General features: G+C 34.0%; 1 protein-coding gene across 8 annotated transcripts in view; it reads right to left on the reverse strand.

The window, feature by feature from the left end:
• Positions 1–26,239, reverse strand: part of Dcc (DCC netrin 1 receptor) — a 1,202,110-nt gene that overhangs the window by 151,640 nt on the left and 1,024,231 nt on the right. For all 8 annotated transcript variants that reach the window (XM_004855173.3, XM_021236635.2, XM_021236638.2 and 5 more), the window contains one exon: positions 24,331–24,525. In XM_004855173.3, coding sequence (XP_004855230.1) covers positions 24,331–24,525 — 195 coding nt within the window. The remainder of the gene's footprint in view (positions 1–24,330; positions 24,526–26,239) is intronic.

Consider the following 26,239-nt stretch of genomic DNA (forward strand, 5'->3'; position numbering starts at 1 on the left):
CAAAAGGATAAATCTTTAAAACCAGATTTTGCTTCCTGAAGGTACATGATTCTTGTTTCAAAAATAACTTTATCCTTCATGCATTGAAAGGATCATTTTATCTCCTCCCACATTTCTTGTGAAGTCTTGGAGTACTTTTTATGCAGATTTGATAGACTGAGGAAACTAGGACACCACATTTAAGTAATGACCAACAACAGGAAAAGCACTGTGATGTGTGCCCTGGCATTCCGAAACTTCAAAATGCTTCTCTCTGCCATTCATACAATAAAACAGCAAGAAAATAATGGCCTCATTCCCCATATTATTTCCTGTGCTTGTCACTCATGCCAAATATTCTTTATATATTCATATTTGATGCTATCTTTATGCACATTGTTGATTTCTCTATGTGATCCCAAAGAAATACATCCTACAGTTCTGGTCAAAATCATAGCCAGTGACATTGTACTACAGGTTCAAATAATAAAGGAAGGTGTGGCAACAATACAAGAGAGTTGTGAGAAAAGTTACAGCTGAGGGTTAAATGATTACTTACTAGCATTATAGATGGCTAAAGTAGATAGAAAGCAGTCAGAAAGGGATCGAACCCTCAAGGAAGCCTCCTGCCAGCCTTTCTAAACAGTAATATGAGATTATATTGTAATTAACACCACATGGTCTAGGGTACAGATAGATAGGCATGAGATGGACAGGTGAGTGACCAGAACATCGGGACACATACTCTCTTCCCTTTCCAGGAATGCTTTTGTTCTATGATTAGAATTTTTAGATACACTAAAGTTAATGATAAGTGATTCTTGCCATACATCCTTGCTATGCACCTTGCTTCTGTATGGGAGCAATATTAGCAATATTAGACAAGTGACTATATTGTACTTGTAATCTTATAGGTGGATTGTAGTTGTCTGACCCACATTGTACCCATATTTTAATTTTGCTGCATAAAATATCCTTGATGAAGAGCCTTAGCAGTCTTGTAAATTGGGAACCCTCCTAAAAAATCCAGGAGATATTCTTTATCTTATTTTCAATAAAACTCTCCTAACTTGCTCTTTTGGTTCATAATTTTATCCCTTGATGTTGTGATACCACAAACTCAGCACATCTGCCATCTAACTGGTTGGGATGTATACTCCCCATCACAGAATGGAGGTTCCACCGAGATATGAGATTAATGGGAGGCAAGCCCTAGAGGGGAGTTTTTATTATTGTCCTTTTCCTCTTGTAATGTGTTCTTGCTAAACTGTGATTCATTTAGAAGACAGAGATTTGCAGTGTCTGTGTTTTTTTTTTAATCGGATAGCCTTACAGCCTTATGTCTCTACTCTCATTTATCTTGTGGTAGAGTAGATTTGGAGAACAAGATGTCTCATATAAAAATGTACAACCTTATCAGCCAACTTAAAGTGATTAGTTATTGGCTGCTGCTCTCAAATCTCAGAGAACAGGTTTCACTGGGGCAGTCTGGCCTGATCCCCCTTCCGAATGTGTGGGGGGAATGTTGAGCCTGTTCTGTCTCAGTTTCCTTTCTGATTTGATCTCCCACTGCTGAGGGAGACATTTGAGCTCCTAACACCCTCAGTCAGTCTCCTTAGTCTGACGCATTGGGCAAATTGTTCCATTAACTAGCCTGGAGGACAAATCTCTTTCACTGCTAAGGCTCCTTTTCTTCAACTTTCTCCTGCTACTTTTTCTTTTCTTTCTCATTTCTTGGACGCATGTTTTACTAGAGACCAGGAACCCACTCTAAGTTTTTAGTCCCAATTCTCTTTCTGCCTTTAGGGTAGTGAGGGTTTGGAAAGCAGTGAGGAGCCCAGTAGATACAGTCCCTCCACCTTGCATAGAGAGATGCTGTTGAATCAGGCGCTCCTCTGCTGCCCTTCCTCTGAGAAGTAATTCAGTTGGCAGAATCTTTCCCAGGCCAAATCTCTCTCTCCTGCTTACCACTTCCCTGTGGCTGCTGCATTCCAGGACTCTTGGTAACAAAGTTTTCCATCTCGCCAGGATGGTGCATTTGCTTCCCTCTCCCTGTGATCCTTGTGTCTGGCTTAGGACTGTCCCTCACTAGCTGATGCATGACTCCAGAGTGAAGCTGCCCTTCATAAACTCAGCACATCTGATATCTAACAGGTTGGGAGTTATTTTCCCCACCACACTAGCAGGAGATGACATTTTAGAACAGGGCATTGACAGAGATAGCCTCAAATATAAACAGAAATTTCTCATTTTGCTGCTCTAAATCTACAACCTCTTTCTAAGTACTGTTTTGTCCAATACTCTCATAGTGTCCTCTGATTTCTGTTTAAAATGACTAATTGGTGCACAAGCTTTGTGTACTGGATTACCATAAAGATAAATCACTTACTTTTACTCATATGGCTATAATTTGTGGCTCTGCATTTTTTTAAAAATTTGATTTCTTTGCTGTAAATGTGCTTTTCTCCTAGCAATACAAAAGTCTCTATGTAGTATTCATTGTATTCCATCTAGGCTTCTCTTCTGCCTCTTGTTGCTAAATAAAGATCTTGCCATCTTACTGAAAAAGTAGATTTGGATGAATTTAAATTGGTTATTCAGTTTCTAATGTATATCTTTTGGACATTAACACAGAAATATAGTGAGTCAAGCATAAGAACACCATTCCTTTGGATAATTGAGGTGGTATTTCCTTTGAGAACAAAGTTACAGCCATCTTACTCATCCAATTTTCTACCAACATTCACAAGATCATCACTTACCACTCTCAGTTGTCTTTCCAGAAAATGTTGCTTTTGAGGTTTCTTTTAATCTTTTCAATGTTTAAAATATTGGTCAAGATGCTTTAGAAAGTAGATATGTGATTCAGAAATTTTTTAAATTTATAAGAAAATTGACATAAAAACCAAAGAACAAAGATTGAGAGTTATCTATTATATTGGTATTTTAGAGTTATTGTAACAAATTATGGAGAGTGAAACAATGAAAACTGCTCTCTCACTGTTTTTTTTCTCTCTCACAGTTTTAAAGGGCACATATCCAAAATTAGGGTCATCAGCAGGATGACATTACGATTCTATCTAGATATCCTTCAGGTAAGTATAGCTTCAGACCCTTTCAAAATAAGGTCACTGTCACAGGTTCTGGGTGTTAAGAGGTGGACGTATCTTAGAGTTTCCTTTTCAAGCCATTACAACTTTTTAAAAAATTTATCTTAGAAATAAAAAACTTCTAAAATGTTAATTATTAAGAAAATTGTGTTCACTTTGCATTAAATTTTTACAGAAGAAAATAACCTCTTAGATTCCAACACTATGACTTCTCAGGAATACTTTAAGCTGGAAGCTCACAGATCTAACCTCTCCTAATGAAAGAAGCGAGACACATGGCACTTTAGTACACAAAACCTGTCTTATTGTAATTCTGTTTTCGGTTTTTATTTACCAAATGTTAATGTACACTGAAGCAACAGACATACAATTGGTTCCTTTTAAAATAATTCATAATGTAATGCTGTATTTAAACTATATGGCCACTCTTTTATTCCAATGAGATAGTTAAATGCTTAGTTTAGGGGAATGCATTTAGCAAGTGAAGAGAAGTTGAGACAACATATAATAAGCACAATTATATTTAAAAAACTTTTCTAAGGCTTCCTATGTCCTCCCATAATGTGCTAATTTAATAAGATGTTTAAATAATCCATACAACAAATATTCTGTTTGATTAGCTAATATGTTCAAGACTGGACATTGTTAGAAGTACTATATCTTAAACTATTGCTTTATTTAATTTGCCAGGTTTATACCAGTCTCAGGGGCTAATGTATATCTTATTCTTCATACTGTACAAAAAATGCTGATTATTAAAACATACAAACATATACAAACACACACACACCATACTTGAAAGACAAAGTATTCTTAGATGGGCTATCTAATGGATGATTTTCCATTTTTAAAAAATGGGCTCCTTAGATGCTTAATTATATAAATCCTAATTTTCTAAACTGTTTGCCCCACATGCACCACTTTTGACACAAAGGCCCAGAGCCAACTCCTCTAAGGATAGGAACAAGATTCATGTTGCCTGTTGCCACAGGGATAATGCAAGAAGCCTGCAGAAGATGACAGGATGCAAAGTCCAGGTGGCAGGACAGAAAGGGATCACTAGAGTGTGTACTGAGCCAGGATTCTCCAAAGTAATTAAGAGCTTCACCAGTTAAGCTGGTTGTCCTTACAGGAATATTAGGGGCTTCTCATGAGAAATTATTGATGTTAAATAAACCATTTAAAGAGAAAGACCAAGGCTCAGGGAGCAATTTCACAGTGCTATGATTTATTTAATAATGAGTTAACCATTTTTCCTTTCCATGACCCAATTTTTAGGATAGGCATTTAGAAGAACAGAAAGGATATTTACTAATTGTTAGTGAACAAATGGCTAACTTTCATTACTAAACTGTATCTTACAATGATCCAGTCTACCTAAAGACTACCACAATGTATTTGCAGCTTCTATTTTAAAATCTGGATTGCAGTTTTTTGAGGACCTAGAAAAATGTGGAGTTTTTTTTTTCTCATAAAATGATTATGTAAAAAAGAAATAAGCTGGTTGATAGGTAAGTCTGACTGGCTAGATGATTCAAACACAGGTCCCAACTGTATATTCAATTAGTGCCACAATAAAATAATTATTAAATACCTAGGCTGGCCCTTATAATAATTTTATCATAGGTGAATCAAAAAATATAAATGGTTATAACTTTAAACCTTCTCAAACCTACACGGAAGTCATTCTATTAATTACTCCTGTATTGTCTTATGAGAACTTTCTTGATTCAACTGAATGTTCACTATAAATTCAACCTCTCTTGATTTTCCTTTTATGTGCTGACTTGTGTGTCTGTCTTCTTATATCTTCCCCAGAAAAGAATCATACCTACTCTTTAAGCCAAATTACTCCAGCAAGGTTTTCTAACAAGTCTTTCAACAAACTCATGTCAAAGCATCCTTTCAAACTACCAATGTACAATGATTCTTTATCTTATATGATAAATATTTTTCTTTTTTAAAATAATTTTTATTAAATAACTTTATTCTCAAACACACACACATACAAAAAATTAAAACCACTCAAAGAAGAACAATGCAAGGGGAAAAAAATCTACAATAATATCCAAATACAGTAGAACTCAACCAAAACAGAACTCAAAAGCACTTAAACATTTTTCCATATAACTTAAAAACGCATCTCAAGCACCAAAAAGACACCAGAGAATGTGATTTGTTTCAGAAAGGTCCCCAAAACCAATATTGAACAAATAATGATCTGGAAAAAAAAACTCCAGTTAGTTACCAGATTCGACATAAGCCAAACTTCTCCCTAATTTAAATTTTGATACAGTCATATGACCCGTGATGGAAACACAATCCAAGAAATATGTTTTAGGCCATTTCATCCGTGTGTATCCTTAATTACACTTTCAGTTTCTCACACTAGAGAAATTATTTGGTATTTACTCATATGTGTCCTATCTATTTCACTTAAGATGGCCTCAATATGCATCCATTTAGCTATAAATGTCTCTAGTTTCTCATTCTTTATGGCTGAGTAGTACTCCATTTGATAAAAAAAAAAAACCCACATCTTCTTTATCGTTTCCAGCTGATGGGCACTTGGGCTGTTTCCAAGCTTTTGATATTAAGAACTGTGCAGCTATAAACATGGGTGCACATATATCGCTGTGGTAAGATTCTTTTAATTCTTTTGTGAAGATACCCAGCAGGGGGATAGCTGAGTCAAATGGGACCTCTAAGCCTAATTCTTTGAGGTATCTCCATGCTGATTTCTACAGTGGTTGCACCAATCTGCACTCCCACCAACAATGGAGAAGGGTTCTGTTCTCTCTACACCCCCGCCAGGATTTGTTATTAGATGATTTCACTAATAGCAGCCATTCTTTCTGAGGTGAGGTGGAATCTCAGTGTTGTTTTCATCTGCATCTCTCGAATAACCAGTGATGTTGAACATTTTTTTGTATATTTATTTGCTGCTTTTACTTCTTTTTCTGAGAAATGTCTGTTCATTTTGGATGCCCATTTTTGAATTGGGTCTTTGAATTTTGGGGGTCTGATTTTTTTCAGTTCTTTTTATATTCTAGATAGTAGTCCTTTGTCTAAAGTACAGTTGCTGAAAATTTCTTCCCACATTGTAGGTTGTCTCTTAGCTCTGTTGGTGGTTTCTCTTGCAGTGCAGAAGCTTTTTAATAAGATAAGATCTGAGTTGTTGATTCTTTGTGCAAGTTCCCATGCCACTGAGGTTTTATTCATAAAATCTTTACCTATACCAATATCTTAAAGAGTTCAACCTAACTTATCTTCCAGAAAATTTAGTATTTCTGTCCTAATATTTAAATCTTTAATCCACTTTGATCTTAATTTAGTGCATGGTGATAGGCATGGATCAAGTTTTAATCTTTGGCAGATTGAAATCCAGTTTTTCCAACACCATTTATTAAATAGACTATCTTTTCTCCAATGAAGGTAGTTGGCTCCTTTGTCAAAGATGAGATGGCTGAGCATATCTGTAGTTGTTTCTGCATCTTCTAATCTATTCCACTGATCCTCAGGTCTGTTTCTTTGCAAATACCATGCTGCTTTTATTACAGTAGCTTTGTAGTATAGTTTAACATTGGGTATTGTAATACCCCCAGCCATGTCTCTGTTGCCTAGAATTTCTTTTGCTATTCTAAGTCTCTTCTGTTTCCAAATGAATTTTTGGATTGTTTTCTCTAGTTTGATAAATATTTTTCTATTGATCACATCAGACTTTGGGAGCCTAGGATATGTCTGGTTACTTGTCTTATTTTTCTGCCCTTGGTATGGTCTCATACGCCCAAAAGTGGCTTAATAAGTTACTTATTTGGTAATGTTTGCAAAAAAATGACATACTATTTGATCTTCTAGCACACCTCTACCAAAAGAAATTTTTTTTTTTCTAATTAAGTAACTGCCATATGGAAAATTCATGCATTTAGTGTTTTGACAAATTTTAACTAAATGTTAAAAAAATTTAAAAATGAACTGTGACTTGAATGATAGTGCCTTTTATTGAATTCATCTACACTGGTAAAATAAAAGCATTGAAACATATTCCACAGACTCTCAAAGTGATAATGGAATGCTAAGAAGATGAGTTATTTTTCTTTGAATTCATTAATGTTCTTATTCCACTCACAACTTCTAAAACATAAAAATTTGATAAATATTGATAGGGATAAATAATAAGCAATACAGATAAGAATCAGAAGCAATCAAATTTGAGATAAAAGTATGTCTTATAGCTCACACATTAAAAATATAGTAATAAAATTGTATTATCAAAAATTAGTGAGATGAACTTAAGGAGCAGGGATTCCTCGAGTAAACAATGAAATTACAAAATCCTAACGAAAAATGCCTTTCTTTTAAAATAGCTTCTACAGCATAAAATATATGGCTTTTCAGTGATCTATTCTGGTTCCCAATCTTAAACATAGCTTGAGTTTGTTCTCACTGCTACTATGCACTACATAAATGTTCAGAATAAGATATATAAGGACAAAAAGGGGGTAAGTCTACCTTGTCTTTTTATTTTCTTTAACATTAAGTATTGTACTTTTGTTGGGTGCTTCAGATAAAAGATACAATTTGGGTCAACAATCATCCATAATTCTTCTTACAATCTGCTTCAAAAAGTACAAAGCAGAATTTTGTTAACCAACAACTGTAATGTACTTCGTTTCAAAATAATGAAATGTCCTTTCTATGGTGCCTATTCATTTTTTATTCATGCATGTCAACTATTCTTCAGGCTGCTAAAGTGCATTGATTTTTCTGATTTAAAATGTTTGCATGTCATAAAATCAAAACTTTTATATTCCATGCATGAAGGGATTTTTCTGATGGGGGGATGAGAAGCTTAACATTGTAATTTACATTGAATTCACTCAACTTGGAATGCACTTTGGGAGTTATAAAGGTTCATTTCTCCACAAGCTCAAGGGTCTATTTCTAAGAGCACTCACGATAATTTTATTCCTGCAAAATACAATATGACAGGATTCATTCTTGACAGAATGAATGTTTTGTGACAGAAATCAGGGAATATATAATACAGTTTGGCATCTTTGGTATTCTTGAAAAGCTGAAAGTTTTTGCATAGTAGAATTAAAAAATGATTGTTTGATTGCTTATTACTGGACTCTTGTGGTCAAAACTGAGTAATAGGAATTACCTAGATCAACTTTAAAAAGAGACCAATTACATAAACAGTGTAAGCCCTTTGATTTTTCCCAACTTTTGGCCTGGAGAGTTTCCACAATGCAGCCCAGGAAGGAGAAATCTAGACGGAACCTTGTAACCTCCTGGTAATGTGGGATGCTAAGTTCCAAATCTGAGGAGCCAAAGCCCTACAGTCTGTGAGGGGACGAGTAAAAGAAAGAAGAGAAATACACAGAAGGGCTCTGCAGGTGTGCTGCAAATGGTCTGCCTCTTTTTGCTTTTCACCAGAGGACTTTTCAGTGCCTGTGAATGAGGGCACTTCTCAAGGCTAGGAAAAGATCAATCCAGTACTAGGAGAGGTAACAATCTCTGCAGGTCACCTAGGTCTGGAATAGGTGGCTTTCTGTCAGTCAGAAAGAAAAATGTGTAACTCATGGGAATTCGGGCAAAGTGCTCAGAAGATGTTGCAGTTACACAGATGTTGGACTGCTTTAACTGTACTAGAGCTCACTGATTCTCTTAAAATTTTTACATTCTTTATCTTTTTTGAGAGGAGTGAGAGTGGGAGAAAGAAAAACTGTTTGAGAAAATAATGACTAAAAATGTCCCAATTGCCATGAAACCTATGAGCCCACCAATACAAGAATCTCAAAAAATCTCAAGCAGAAGAAGCAGAAACAAAATTATACCCAGCCATTAATATAAAATTGTATAAAATTAATGGCAAAGAAAAAATTTAAAGCAGGGAGACCTCCCCCCATATACATATGACTTACATACAGTGGCTCAAAAGTAAGAAGGAATGTTATACCCTTGTTGGAACTAAGACAATGTAAAATGTAGTGGAGAAATAACCTCAAAATACTGAAAGAAAAGAGTCTGTCTTTCAGTTGAAAATCTCAATTAATGCAAAAGAAATAATGAAGATTACCCAAACTGGCAATTGTCTAGTTAGATATAAAATGCATTTGCCTTATTCTTAATTTTTAAAGGATATATGATTTAAGTTGAAAACATATACTATAAATTCTAAAGCAACCACTAAAATAGTAAAACAGTTATAGCTAATGAGTACAAAGAGAGTATAATACAAATATTTAAAATACTCTATTAATCCAAGTAAAAAGGCAGAAAAATAAGAAAATTCACAAGAAGAAAATAGGACAACAAGTACTAAAAGACAAATAGCAATGTGGTGATATAAACTAAATCCTATGTACAATTTTATTCTGTGTAAATGACCTAAACATCTCAATTAAAAGTCAAAAATTGTCAGATTGGATTAAGAAAATGACTCAATCATAAGATGCCTTTAAGAAACCAAGTATATATATAAAGACACACATAATTTGAAATTAAATTTATGTATGTATACATCATAAAAATGTCATCTAAATTGGATATGCTAATAATAGTCAATTTCAGAGTAAATAGTATTACTGATTAATAGGGTTAGTTGATAATCAATAAATTGGTTAGTTCATCAAGAGGACATCATGTACTTGATACCAGATCTTCAAAATCATTGAGACAGAAACTGATAGTATTCAAAGGTGAAGCACACCTTTTAACCCATAGGCAAAGTTGCGTAAAAGCAAAACGTCTTGATACCTAGTTTTCTCTGTTTTCCCTCGAAGTCTGACCAGAAGTCTGTTATCCCCAGTACAGCTCAGGGGATAACAGTGCTCATACTTATGTATGCTGTAGCTCATACATGAAGCTATGACTTGTGCTTAATCAGAAATTTTAGGGCTATGACCTATGTCACTACATTATATTATTGTGTCAGTGAACTGAAGGGGATTTATTTTCACTGAAACACTTTGTTTTTGTATCCACGAAGTGGAACTTACCTGCAGTTGTGTGTTATAGCTGTGTGTATTATGTACTGATCTAGCTGTGTGTGTTATAGCTAGTTGTGTGTTATGTACTGATCAGATCCTAATTTGATCCCAGGCATATGTCTCCACACTAAAATACAGGTCCTTACTGTCTGTTAGAATATTGATCTGGGTGTGTTAATATAACACTTGCCACTTTTTGTTTTTTGGACAATAACTGCTTTTATTTATTTTTTTCCATTAAGTTTATTGGTACATTTTAGGTATAAAATACAGTTATATTCATCATTGGGATCTTGTACCTTTACATGATGCATCTCGGTTCTTATTTTTTCCCCATTCCCCTGCCCTCCCTTCACTCCCTCCACCCTTCCCTATTTACAAAGACTTTGTTTCCATTTTTTTCCTTTTCTCATATTTTTTCTTTTCCCTTCTTTCCTTTCCCCTACTCCTCCCACTTCCCCTACTCCTTTAGACCTTTTCTGCCTATTACACAATATCAATTATACATTTTTAAAATTACAATATCAAGATTTAGAGGACAATACTACAGATTTTACGAAATTTAAAAGGATGTGGAAAGCATATTACAAAAATCTTTTTTGAAATAAATTTGACAACTTCTATGAAATACCTTGGAAGACAAATTAATGAAACTGACTCTGGAGAAAATATAAAATTTGAATAGCACCTAGTAAAGAAAGTATATTCCTAGCTTGAAAACCTACCTGTATGACAACAACAGGCTCATACACATTTTAACTGATAAATTATATCAAACATTTAAAGCAGAAGAAAGAAGGAACACTTCTCCCCTCATTTTAGGAAACCAACATTGTGCTAATCCTAAAACTGGATAAAGATAATAGAAGAAAAAGTATGAACATAGATAAAAATTTGTTTAACAAAACAAACTATTGGAAGTCAGATCTGGCAGGATGTGGAAAGTGGTTTTGTTATAGGGATAGCAGTGTTAGTTCAGCATTAGAAGATCCACCCCCAAAAGTCATCACTTAAACAGAGAAAAGGAAAAAGCCATATGATCCTGTCAGTAGTTGGAGAAAAAGTATTGGACTAAATTCTACAGCTGTTCATGGTAAAAGCTATCCGGAGACTAGAAGTAGAACAGAATCTTCTCAACAGATAAGCCATGTAATCCATACTTTCAGGAAAAGTGCCTTATATGAATGGAAAAGATATAATTCTTTCTCCCTAAGGTGGGAACAAAGGCAGATATGCCTACTCTTCATCTGTCCATTAAACTTTGAAACATAGGCCCAAGCCAAAATAGTCTGGCAATAAAAAGACACAATTAGCGTACAATTGCACTTGCCACTTTTTCATTTAAAAATTAGTTGGCTTTTCTTGTTTAGTTCTTTGTCTTCTTCTCATTTGTAAAATTAATATGATACCAATTACGTGACACCGGACATAATTGAGAAAATGAAGAAACAAACTTGTAATTGGACAGTGATTGGAAGAAATGTAGTGAGTAACTGTCTATAAATATTAAATGACTAAGGAAATTAAGGATGAAATTTGGATTGTTTAAACCCAAATAAAATATTTTCTTGAAAAATATATAAGATGGAGGAAAACATTTTTATTGATAGAATGCTTGAATTTGATATCGATAGGATGAATGATCCTTATAGTTCCTTTATCAGTTGCACTGTGCAAATGACAAAATGTCAGGTTACAAAATGTAAGATAAGATGTGGAAGAGTTATTGAAATAAAAGGAATAGGAAAAAATAAAAGAAGGTAGGAGATTAGATTTGGAGATTTCTAATTATACACACACACACACATACACAACACTCATACACATACATACAGATTATTTCCCAATGAAAAGGGATTTTGTCTGTTTTTTCAATAATTTGTAATGAATTTTTCCAAATAAAAAATTCACCAGGTGAAACACAATGCATCTGCTTTGGACCTCTGAGAGCAGAAAAGTGAGAAAAGAGTTACAAATAGAATGTATGTATTATTAATGAATCATCCTGCAGCTGTCCTTAAAGACTGCTTGACAATACCTATAAGTTCAGAAGACACTAACCTGAAAAAATCATAAAAGCTAAGATCCATTCTTCCTGATATATTCTGAGAAATGATCTCATGGAGTGACCTTTTCTTATCCCTTCTCACTCCTCTCTAGGTAACCAGTGCTCATGCTGAATGAATCTAACTCTCTTACTCAGGGTTTACTAATCAGCATTTTATTTCTGTGAAAACTAGGAATTCACATTTTTGTCTTTCACACTGAACTGAATGTCACTGTGTTAGATCCATTTATTCATACTAATTTTTTTTAGTAAATGGATTATGTCATACATTAGATGATTTATCTGAATTTAAAACCTGAAACCTTTAACTATTTTAAAAATTTTACCTCAAATATTGCATTTTTGGATAAAAAGACAAACTAGATTATATATCTTGGTTCTTTTTTACCCATTCCCCATGTACCAATAAACTTAACGAATAAAAAAAGACAAACTAAAACACTATAAACTTCAATATTTATTTATAAAAACATAATTCAAAGCCAACAGAACTACTATATATTTGCTCAACAACTAATATAAAGAATGAGAATAAGAACAATGCCTTAATTATATATTATGTATTAAATATATTTTCAAATTTTAAAAATTACAGAAAGGTTTTCTTTTACTATCTCAGTTAAATTTCATAAGAGGCTTGAGGGGGTATATGCTATTCTTTTTGGCAAATGAGAATGCTGAGGCACAGAGAGTCCCACAGTGAGGGAATGAAAAGACACTTGTGCTACAAGTAATGAACAGACCAACAATCCACTGCTGGAGCTAGAACTCAAGCCCTCATTCAGTGCCATTGGATATGAACATTAACCTCACAAATGAAACACCCACTTTCTTAATCACCTTTTACTACTAGTACAAAATACTTCGATAATCAGTGCTGAAAAGGATTTTTATAGTATTTAGAAGATAATAAATTTATCACAGGAAGCTGAGTATTTTAAATTAGACAAAATTTATTATTATAATGATCACAATACAAAATTTAATATTTATATCTCTTAACAAATGAAGAGTTTGTTCTGCAAAAGAATAACAATAATAGACAACCTTTAGGAAATCTAAACATAAAGAGGAAAGACCCAAACCATTGCAATTAGGAATGAAAGGGTGAAATCAAAATGGACACTGATGAAATAAAAAAATATTATTGAAACTACTTTGTAAGGCTGTATGCAATTTGGAGAATACAAAAGAAATGGATAGATTCCTAGATACATATGAATTAGCAAAACTTAATGAAGATTTTAAAATGTGGATAATCCAACAACAGACAATGAATTTGAAGCAGTAAGAAAATATCTACCAACAAAGAAAATTCCGGGTGTAGAGTTCTACAAAACCTTTAGACAAGATCTAACATCAATACTCCTTAAGCTCCTTAATGAAATTCATAGGGAAGGAGTATTATCTAAATCATTTCTGGAAGCTAACATTACCATGATTTCAAAACCACACAAGGATCCAACCCCCAAAAGAGAACTATAGACAAATCTCTTTAATAAATACAGACACAAAAATCCTCAACAAGATACCGGTAAATAGAATTCAACAAATCATCAAAAAGATCATATATCATGACCAAGTAGGCATCATCCTAAGGATGCAAAGATGGTCCAACAAATGCAAATCAATAAATGTAACATATCAGAAAAACAGAAACAAGGACAAAAACCATAGGATCATCTCAACAGATGTAGAAAAAGCCTTTGACAAAATCATGATAAAAACACTGAAGATAATAGATGTAGAAGGACCTTACTCAATCTGACAAGTGCCATTAATGACTTACCTACTGCCAATATCATATTAAATTAGCAAAAACTGAAAGCTAATCCCTCTAAAATCAGGAACAAGAGAAGGATATCCACTAGCACCACTTCTGTTCAATATAGTCCCTGAAACATTAACAAGAGCAATTTGGCAAGAAAGAAAACAACAACAAAAACAGAGTGATATGTACGGGAAAAGAAGATGTCAACTTACCCTTATATGCAAATGGCATGATCCTGCATTTAGAAGATGCAAAAAGTTCATAAAAAGACTCTTAGTATTAATAACCAAATTCAGTAATGCAGGAGGATACAAAATCAACATGCAAAAATCAAGTGTTTCTGTACACTAATAATGAAACTACTGAGAAAAATTAGGAAAAAAATACCATTCACAATAGCATCAAGAAAAATTAAATATTTAGAAATTAACCTAAGAAAGTAAAAGAATTCTACAATGAAAACTACTGTACTCTGAAAAAGGAAATTGAAGATGACATAAAAAAATGGAAAGATGTGCTCTGCTCCTTAGGCAGAACCAGTACAGTCAAAATAGCCATACTCAAAATTGATATGCAGACTGGATGCAATATCAATAAAAATACCAACAGTATTCTTCACAGAACCAGAGAAAACAATCCTAAAATTCAGAGGGAACCAGAAGATACCAGAATAGCAGAAGAAATACTGAGTAATGAGAAAAAAGTGGGAGGCATGACAATCCTGGAACTGAAGTTGTACTGCAAGGGTATCGTTACAAAAACAGCATAATACAGGCACAGAAACAAACATGAGAATCAATAGAATAGAATACAGAATACAGAAACAACCCCAAGCACATTCAACTCTTTCATCTTTGATCCAAAGGCCAAAAAATAGGCTGGAGATAAGATAGTCTCTTCAATAAATGGGGTTGGGAAAACTGGTTATAAATATGGAGAAGACTGAATCTAGACCCATATCTCTCACCATATACTAAACTAAAATCAAGCTGGATCAAAGAACTAAATGTCAAAACAGAAACATTTAGACTGCTGGAAGAAAAGAATAGGGAAAACTTGTGAAGTCATGGGTACAGTCGAGGACTTCCTGAACAGAACCATGATTGGATAGGGAATAAGACCAAGAATCAACAAATGGGATTAGAGTATATCAAATTAAAATGCTCTGTACAGCAAAAGAAAGAACCAACAGAGTAAAAGAAAACACTACAGAATGGGAAAAAGTTTTCCCAGCTATTCCTCAGAGGACTAATATCCGGAATATATAAAGAACTCAAAAAAATTTAACTCCACCAAATAAAAGACCCAATCAAAAAATGGACAAATGAAATAGACACTTCACAGATAATAAGCACACATGGTCAATATGAAACAATGCCCAACATTGTTGGCTGTTAGAGAAATGCAAGTAAAACAGCAGTGAGATTCTATCTTACCCCAGAAAGAAAGGCCATCATAAAGAAATCAAACAAGAGACCCAGGACAACATGCACAGAAAATATTTCCAAAACCATGTACCTGTGACCAGTCAGAAAGTGCTGTCTTCAATTTTTCACTTACACCTGGTGTCAAACCAAGTAGGGTTTTGATAATGAAGCCTAGATCTGACAGGCTGAAGATTGTGAGACACAAAAGACTCCCACAGAACTGACCCCAGCGCTAAGGCGGAACCTTCTGGGCCACCATACAATGGTCCCGAGGGCCCAGGAAGTGAGCTGCTCAGGTGCCAACAGCAAGCCCCTCCCCACCATTGAAATTAGAAGACACATAAACAAGTCTCAAAAACAGACTTCTGCATCACCTAAAGCAACCCCAAAGGGAAATGAGATGGAACACTCTGATATTCAACTACCTGGACTCCCTGAACTTAAAAGAAGATCTGGAAAAAATGAAATCAGAAATAATTTCTCAGATAATAGCAGAGATTGTGCACATACTGCAAGATATGATTAATAAATCTGGGGAGGACACAGATAAAAAAAATTGAGGAGCTGAGGAACACTATGGAATCCCAAAATAGGAAACAAATGGAATCCATAAAACAGATGCAAACAGATTTCCAGGAGATTAAAAACTTCATTGAAAGTTTATGCAGCAGAATGAGCCGAGGACAGAATTTCAGATATAGAAGATAAGACTGAAATTAGTGAACAGGAAAAGAAAAATTTCTCTAAAATAGTAAGGGACCATGAGAAATCAATCCACCAGTTGCTAGATGACACAAAGAAGAATAAGACAAGACTGATCTGAGTCAATGAAGAAACAGGAGAGAGTGCAGACAACATAAAAAACTGTTCACAGAAGCGATGGCAGAAAACTTCCCAAGCAGGGGAAAATAACTTGGCATGCACAGGAATTAAAGTTATCCCCTGTGTATTATCAGACCATAATGCAATGAAATTGGAGATTAATAGTAAAAGAATCAGCACAAATTTCATAAATATATGGAAATTGCACAACACACATCTGAATAACCAATGGGTCACAGAGGAAATTAAAGAAGAAATCAGACAGTTCCTACAATTAAATGACAATGTCAATAAAAGATATCAGAATCTATGGGACACAATGAAAGCAGTCTTACGAGGGAAATTCATATCAGTGAATACTCATATTAGGAAAACAGAGCGAGACCAATTAAATGACCTGATGCTAAATCTCAAACTTCAAAAAGAGAAGAGCAGGACAAACCCAAAGCTCATATGAGGGAGGAAATTATGAAGAGCAGAGCAGAAATCAATGCAGTAGAGAAAAAAGTCAATGAAGCCAACAGTTGGTTCTTTGAAAGAATAAACAATATTGACAAACTTTTAGCCAATGTTATCAGAAAAAGGAAGGAAAAGGCCCAAATCCATGCTATTAGGAATGAAAAGGATGAAATTATAATGGAACCAGCACAAAGAGAGGATCATCAATACCTTCTTCAAGAACCTATATGCCAATAAGATGGAAAACACAGAAGAAATGGACAGATTCCTAGATACATATGAATTAGCAAAATTGAATGAAAAAGACCTAAAAATTCTAAACAACCTAATATCAATCAATGAAATTGAAAACATAATTAAAAATTTACCAACTAAGAAAAGCACAGGTCCTGATGGCTTCACTGCTGAATTCTACAAGACATTTAAAGAGTAACTACTGCCACTACTGTTCAAACTCTTCAATGAAAGTGAAAGTGAAACAATACTCCCAAATTCATTCCTGGAAGGAATCATCACCTTGATCCCTAAAGTAGAGAAAAACCAATTTAAAAAGAAAACTATAGGTCAATCTCACTAATGAACATAGATGCAAAAATTTTTATTATGATAGTGGCAAACAGAATGCAGAAGATCATCAAGAAGATCATACACCTTGACCAAGCGAGATTCATCCCAGGGATGCAGGGATGGTTCAACATATGCAAATCAATAAATGTAATACACTATATCAATAGAGCCAAGGACAGAAACCATATAATCATCTCAATAGATGAAGGAAAATCATCTGACAAAATCCAACACACATTTATGATAAAAACCCTACAAAAAATTGGAATAGACGGTCTCTACCTCATTCCGATAAAAGCTATCTATGAAAAACCAACAGCCAATATCATACTAAATGGTCAAAAACTGAAATCCTTCACACTAAAATCAGGAACAAGACAAGGATGTCCACTATCAACATTCCTGTTCAATATAGTTTTGGAAACATTAGCCACATCAATTAGAAAAGAGAAAGAAATAAAAGGAATAAAGATAGGAAATGAAGAAGTCAAACTGTCATTATTTGCAGATGACATGATACTCTATATAGAAGACCCTAAGAACTCCACCAAAAGTCTTCTAAACTTAATAATAAAATTCAGTGAAGTAGCTAGATACAAGGTCAACAAAGAAAAATCAATAGCTTTCCTCTACACAAACAGACTCAATGAGAGAGAAATGGAGCAATCAATTCCATTCACAATATCATGCCAAAAACTGAAATGCCCAGGTATCAACCTAACAAAAGAAATCAAAGACCTCTTTTCTGAAAACTATAGCACTCTGAAAAGAGAGATTGAATAAGATATCAGAAAATGGAAGGACATCCCTTGTTCCTGGGTAGGAAGAATCAACATAGTGAAAATGGCCATACTTCCAAAACTGCTATATAGATTCAATGCAATTCCAATAGAAATTCCAGCAGCATATTTCACAGACCAGGAGAAAACAATCCAAAAATTCATTTGGAACAGAAAGAAACCTAGAATAGCAAAAGCATTTCTAGGCAACAGAGACATGGCCGGGGGTATCACAACCCCCAACTTGAAACTACACTACAAAGCTACTGTGATAAAGACAGCATGGTACTGGCAAAGAAACAGACTGGAGGACCAGTGATACAGATTAGAAGATGCAGAAACAACTCCAGACACACTAGCCACCTCATCTTCAATAAAGGAGCCAAACAGCCTCATTGGAGGAAGGATAGCCTCTTTAATAAGTGTTGCTAGAAAAATTGGGTTTCAATTTGCCTAAGATTAAAACTGTATCTCTCACCATGCATTAAACTGAAATCAAAATGGATTGAAGATCTAAATATTAAAACAGAAATGCTGAACCAGCTGGAATAGAGGTTAGGTAGAACTCTTGAAGACATTGGTGTAGGAAAAGATTTTATGAACAAAAACTCAGTTGTCTGTGAACCAGCACAATCGAGAAGTGGGATCTCTTCTTATTAAAAAGCTTCTGCACAGCAAGAGAAACCACCAACAATGTGAAGAGACAACCTACAATCTGGGAAAAATTTTTCACCTGCTGTTCCTCAGACAAAGGTCTACTATCTAGAATATATAAAGTTCTACTACCTAGAACTTAAAACAATCAGACTTCCCAAATTTAAAGACCCAATTCAAAAATGGGAAACTGAAATGAACAGACAGATAAACAGATAAAGCAGTAGAAAGAGCAAATGAACATATGAAAAAATGTTCAACATCTCAAGTCATTGGAAAGATACAAATGAACATAACACTGAGACTCTACCTCACTCCAGAAAGAATGGCTGCTATCATTAAATCAACCAATAACAGATGCTGGCAGAGCTTTGGGAAAGGGGCTGCTCCACTGCTGGTGGGAGTGTAGACTGGTGCAACCACTGTAGAAATCAGTATGGAGGTATGGAGATACCTCCAAGAACTAGGACTGGAAGTCCCATTTGACCCCGCTATTCCCCTGCTGGGTATCTTCCCCAAAGACTTAAAAGAATAGTACCACTGTGATATATGTGCACCCATGTTCATAGCAGCACAATTCGTTATAGCTAAAACTTGGAAGCAACCCAATTGCCCATCAACTGGAGACTGGATAAAGAAAATGTGTTTTTTTTAAATAAAATGCAATACTACTCAGCCATAAAAAATGAGAAATTAGAGACATTTATAGCTAAATGAATGGACATTGAGGTGATACTCTTAAGTGAAATAAATAGGACACACGTGAAAATACAAATTAGTTTCTCTAGTGTAAGAAACCAAAAGTGTAAATAAGGACTAAAAGGCATAACAGATAGTGTGAAATAGGAAGAAAATGGGCCAAGGGGATAAGGAAGTAAGAGGGGTAGGGGAAAGGAAAGATAGGAATGGAATTAGTATGAGAAAAAGAAAAAATGGCAACAGTTTTTATAAATAGGGAGGGATGGAAGGGTTGAAGGGAGGGCAGGGGAATGAGGAAAAAATAAGAACCAAGATGGATTATGTAAAGTTGCAAATTTCCAATGATGAATGTCATCATATTGTATACCTAAAATTTACCAATAAAATTAATAAAATCAAAAGAAAAGAAATCAAATAATAACATGTATTGGAAAGGCAGCTGGGGAAAAGGCACACTGGTACACTGTTGGTGGGAATGTAAACTAGTAAACTACTATGGAAATCAGTATGAAGATTACTCAAAAAACTAAAACTAGAAATTTCATGAAAGCCTACTGTTCCCCTTCTAAGTATCTTCTAGAAAAACAAAAGACATTATATTACAGCGATACATACATACCCATGTTTATAGCAGCATAAATCAAAGTTGCTAAATAATGGAAGCAACCCATATGTCTACAACAGATGAATGAATAAAGAAAATGTGGTATTTACACACAATGGAGTATTTCATTGTCATTAAGAAAAATAATCTTGGGTCATTTGTAGGAAAATGGATGTACTTTGAAATCATAATATTAAATGAAATAAATCAGACATACAAACTTGAATATTTTTCTCATATGAGAAACCCAAAGGATAGATAATGTGCAAATTAAGAGATAGACAATAGGAAGTATAGAGATAAATCTATCTTAAAAAGGAAGGGGACCAAGAGATTGAGGTGGGGGGAAGAGGAGAGGGAAGGGGACTGAAAAAGAGAATTAAGATGTGCCATGTATGGGAACCAACTCCACACAAGGAATGCAAACATTATGTATTGCAAATATATACTAATAAATAAATAGAAATGATGAACTTTGCTATTTAATTAAATATTTTTCACAACTTTAACACTTATACTCTATGATACAAGGCCAGAGTTCAAGTCACTTTCTCAATGTTAATCTCTCTGCAAGGGGAAAAATTCCAGATTTAGAATTCTATTCATTTCCATATTTATTTCTATTTTTCCATGCCCACATTATGCTTTCAACAATTTATCAAAACAATGGTCCTTTAAAATGCACCACTGAAAGGATAATAAGAATGAAAGAAAAGGCTACCTGGAAAAAATGTTTTCAAACTTCAGTTAAAACACTTCAAAAGAAGTAACAGATATTCCCTAAAATTCTAAAAGTTTTAATTATATAGTCTTCCTTTTCTAGGATAATTCCAAATTTGAAAAACATTAGTTAACTTCACATCTCTTTTAATCCACATCAATGGTGTTAAAAGATTTCAATTCATTGCCATTAAGAGGTGATAGTTTTATAGAGGTTGATTAGAACTCTAAAATAAATGGTAAACTCAGTGTGGTTATATTAATGATAGATAAAACACTTTTCAAAGTCCAAGATTATAACTAAAAATATAAGGGTATTCTGAATGTTAACTGAGGTAATTTGAGAAGGAGAAATGATTATTTAATAACAAACTCCCCATGATAATTTTGGCACCTAGACTTAGCAATTCATAGAACTATTAGGCAGAAAATTTAGTAAAGACACTGATAATCTAAAAAACACTATTGAAGACTTTGATCTATCATTTTCATAACTCTATATCTAGCAACGGTAGAACACACATTATTTTCAAATTCACATAGTACATTCATCCACATTGACAGTATGCTAGTTCTTAAAAAATCTCAGTGAAATTTAAAACTAACAGAATTAAATAGTATGTTTTCTAATGTCAAGATAACTAGGAAAACCCCAAACCATAAGGAGCAATTAAAACCTCATAAGGGAAAGTAGAATATGTTTTGAACTATAAGTTAATAAAATATAACATATCATTGTAGGATACAAGTAACATAGTACTTAGATGAATACTAGTAGCCATAGGTACTTATACATTTCCACCTTAAGAAATTAAAAATTCAAGCCCAAAGAATAACTACAATAGGTAGAAGAAAGGAAATAAGAGCAATCATGAAAGAAAAATATGGTAGATAATAAATTAGTAACATAAAAGGCTTTTTCTTTGATAACTAATTAGTAAATCTCTACCAAGCATTAAAAAAAGCAACAAGAGAAAGTGTAAATTAATAACAAAATAAAAGTTTCATAGAAGGAAAAAGGGAAACAGATGTTTTGCAAATGGGAACAGGTCCAGGAAACCAAGGGCAAGGTGGGGTGGGGGAATAAAAATATTTAAGAACTGTCATGTACATGCACTAAATACCTATCATGAATCTAAACATTGTATGTTAGGAATGTGAGCTAACAATAATAATGAAAATGGGGAAAGGGGTTCTAGAAAAGGGAGGGATGGGATGAGTGGGGATGGGAAGGAGAATAAAAATGAGTCAAGGCATGTTATATATATGTACCTATGCTCTAAGATGTATTAAAACTTCATATATTACAAAAATATACTAATGAAATAAAATTTAAAAAGCAATAGAAAGTAACAGAAATTACCAATACAGAAATGAAAAAGCAGTTATTACTTATGCTTCAATGGGTGATAATTTTAACTAACTTTCAGTTGTATAATTAAAACATGCAGTCCTTAAACATAAAATTTCCTTTTATTATATATATAATGACTGGATAACTTTGTGTTTCTATAATGATTAGACAGCTTTAAAAATAAAAATACATTTAGAAATACCTTTTCAAAAAGACACTATGAAACTTGATTTTTTTTTCTGGTGCTAGTTTTCAAACCCAAGACCTTTTGTATGCTAGACAAACACTTTACCACTCAGCAACTGTCTCATCCCTGAAGCGCCCAACTTAATGTTCAATTGAATAAATAAAATTGTGGTTTCTTAGCAGAATTTAAATGTAGATTTGGAAGAATCTGTCATTTTTATAAAAATCAGAGCTTATGATATCTCACATACATTTTGGTTACATAGTGAAAGTGTTAGTTGGAAAATGCCAGTTTAATTGCACAATCATGAGAATAATTATTATATAACTAATTATTTCATTTCATATTTTATGTGAGGACTCAAGCACATCAATTGGTAGTACTTGAATACATACATATATATGAATATAATTTCTCTTTCCAAATAAATTTTCCAGTGCAAATTCATGACTATTGATGATATAGGTCATATCCCAAGTTGCCTTTTTTTTTTCTTTTTTCAGTGCTGGGATCATATGCAGGGGGTCAGGCATTCTGGCCAAGTATTCTCTACTACTGAGCCACAACACCAGGCCCTCTCCTAGCTCTTTAGAACATACCTTAAAAAGGGAGTTTTCCCTTTTTTTGCCAGTTATTTGGGAAAATCTCTCAATGTTAATTTACAGACTTCTAAGTAGTTGTAAGATCTGGAGGTTCCAGAGAATGTCTTTGTAATAAAGCGTATCATCATCCAAAGGACACAGTGATAGTATAGTGTGTTGTTCCTCCCTTTCTCCTGAGTGTGCACCATGTTCATTCTTATTGCAGGGCTCTGTGCATGGCCATGCACTCCCTCCCTCTGACTGGTAAGTGGCATCAAGATGAACTGTCAGAGATGGTGTATTCTGAATAATGGATAAGGAGAGTCCCCTGACATAGGTTTGACAGCCGTAAAATATGAGCTTTGTGATTGCCCTTATATCCCAACTCAGGGTCTGACTGAGGGAATATTATTTCTAAATGCCAAGCTGACTAAAATTGTGGAGTTTCAGTAGGTGCTTCACTTATTAGTGTTTGAAGCAATTACAGAGAGAATGGGTCAGTGCAATTTTCTGCCTGCACTGAGAAAATCTTTTCTTGCTAGTGCATTTTAGCTATTCAAATTCAAATAGGGTTTCTCATTACAACTGTTCTGTCTGGGAGAGACATTGCAAATAAGCACATGCTCCCATCCCTAACAAGTTTGCATTTCCAGAGGGGTAAAGGTAATTCACTGCCAATAATCTGGCCATTAAATCAACAGGTAGAATCAACTTGCGTTTTGCTTTAAGTTACTGGCATCTGATACAGTGCATACACTGTATTTATTTTATATACCTTTACTAATGACATGATCTTTTATAGCACTAAAGAAAATCATATATAAAATTAATTTGAAGGTATATATACACAACAGACCTCTCTGAATGAACAAATTGTGAATGAATTCAGATATACCACAATTGAAGCATTGTATTCCATAAAAAAAATAAATAAAAGAAAAAACAAGGTAGAGTGTAATAAGAAAATTTAGATTGGGGAGGGAACAGAAATCCATGTAGGATGGATTTGATAAATTCAATTTACAGCTTGACTAAACATTCCTTTTTTCATTTTGTTGTTTTACAGTCATAATGACATAGTCACAGAGCTTTATCTGATCCTTAAGGGAAAAGAAGGTACTGTGGTTAAGATTAAAGAATAATTGACAGAATTTTTCCTGGTGAAGACAATAAAGCAAAAAAAAAATGCATTGGAAATAAAATGAAATATGGATACAGAAAATGTGTTTACTTTCTTTTTATAAGAATTATTAAGACTAGAAGTTTCCACTGACCATTGGAAAAAGAAAGCAAAGCTCTTTGTTTATTCTAGTACACATGAGGAAGGAAATAAATCAGAGCACGAGTCACTGTAGATGCTCTAGGTCAAATTCCACAAATTCAAACTCTAGAGACAGAGTGTGTGTATGAAGACATGAGAGAAGGGGGGGCATAGGTTTTAGCAACTAATCTATGCTACATATTGAAATCATAAGCTCCCCCCCTTTCTGGATAGGATAGCTTAAAATAAATCATCTTTTTTTATGTAAAATAAAAATCATCACTACTCACCTAACCTCTCAATGGAATAATATCGCTGCTTACTGTCCACACGCACCGTCTCAGCGTAAGGACTACCAACGCCATACCCAATGATGTAACCTCGCACCACAATGTTCGGGTTCAAGGGTGGGGTCCAGCTCATGATGATGCAGTTGGTCTGGGGCCTCACATGAAGAGAGCTTGGCTGGTCGGGCACTTGAGACTCTAGGATTCAACAAGACATCATTAGTATTTCTTACAAGAGAGCCTATGTAGCATGGCAAAACTTCCTGCTTATGTAAGACAATATCATATTTTATACATGGTCAAGTTCCTCCTTTCATCAGCAGTGCTATATTTTCTATATTTAATTTGAGTGTTACAAAATTTCTTAAGCATAGTTGGTGCCTTCTACAGGGACTCTAGAGTATTCCTTCTACAGGGACTGCAGCATCATGCATCTTTATTCTAATAGCTTTTTTTACATTTTTCCATATATTTCTTCTTAGGTATCATTTATAAAAGGTAGAATAAAGACAAATATAGAAATAACAAAAAGGGAAATGAAATGTCTCAAACTGTCTTGCTTGGGAATTACTCTGATTTAACCAAAACCAAAAATAAATGGATCAGCCCTTCCTTAAGAATTTGTCAGGATAAACAATTTATGGCGATGACCTGCTCAGCACAATTTGGATGATACACAGCTGGTTGTTTATAGCTTCTGTGCAGAATGCATTATTATTGTTAAAGGAAAAAGTCTGTGCCCTGGACTAAAAATACACAGGCTTCAGAGCTGTACAAACTTGGCTTAATACTATGTTCTATCATTTATTAGCTGTGTTCCTCATGAAATTTAGTTTCTCTGAATTTCTGTTCTGATTGAATTGGCATTCCAAATATTGATTGACTCAAAGATTGAGCTGAAAGAAAGAGTGGGTGAAGAAAGAGCAAAGTTAAAATCTGTGCTAGGGACTCACTAGCTATGAGACCATGAGACTTTACTTATCTTCCCTAAGCCTCAATTCCTTCCACTGTAGAATGAAGATAGTTATGATTTTCTATGGTGCTGTGAAGATTTAATGAAGTAATCCATAAAAATACTCTTATGAGTAACATATGAGGTCTCATGCATATCACCCTAACAGTATTTTCTTTTAAAGAGATCGTGTAATGATAATTAATGAATTCAATATTAAATTGACATTTGGATTTTACATCATCACCCTTTCCTGTAATTATATTTCTAAAAGAATGACTCATTTTCTGGACATTGATAATGAATAAGTATGTAGTACTTACTATGTTTTTAGTATAGGGCTAAGTACCTGTGATAGTCAAGATATAGAGAGTGAATATGGCAGACATAAAGCCTGAACTCTTGTAGTTTACAACCTAACAGGAAAGGTAAAGTAAAAAGTAAAGGCAAGTGAAAAGATAGTTATAGTAAACTATGCTAAGTATTATGATATAGGCTCAATATAGGCATATGTAGTCTACAATTTCAAAATCAAGTCAGTCTTGCAGAAATAAAAGTAAGAATGAATGTGGCCACCCCAATTTCAACAGCTCATTAAATGTTAATGTAGTTCTTGACTATGAACTGGTATGCATAACTATTAGTGATTTAAAAATTTTTCAAACTATTGTGCTTATTACTTCTGTTTTGACCAAAAACCTCTGAAGATAACAAATTATGCCTAAAGATTTGATGACTATTGTTAATATTACAGTCCCTTTTCCTCCTTAGTAGAACAGCAAAAGCTGACACAATTTCCTCCACTGACTTTCCATACATATTCAGCTGAATACTTAACAGCTTATGTGTTGAAGAGGTCTTTTGTTAGTTTTTAAAGTAGGCTTTATACCAACAGTTTTTCAAAATGTTCTGAATGTACTACATCAACAGAATTTTGTAAAGATTTGATTTTATTTCTCT

The sequence above is a fragment of the Heterocephalus glaber genome, unplaced genomic scaffold (genome assembly GCF_053883595.1).
Source record: "Heterocephalus glaber isolate CG9 unplaced genomic scaffold, H.glaber_assembly_v1.0 deba00000331, whole genome shotgun sequence".
NCBI classification, from domain to species: Eukaryota; Metazoa; Chordata; class Mammalia; order Rodentia; family Bathyergidae; genus Heterocephalus; species Heterocephalus glaber.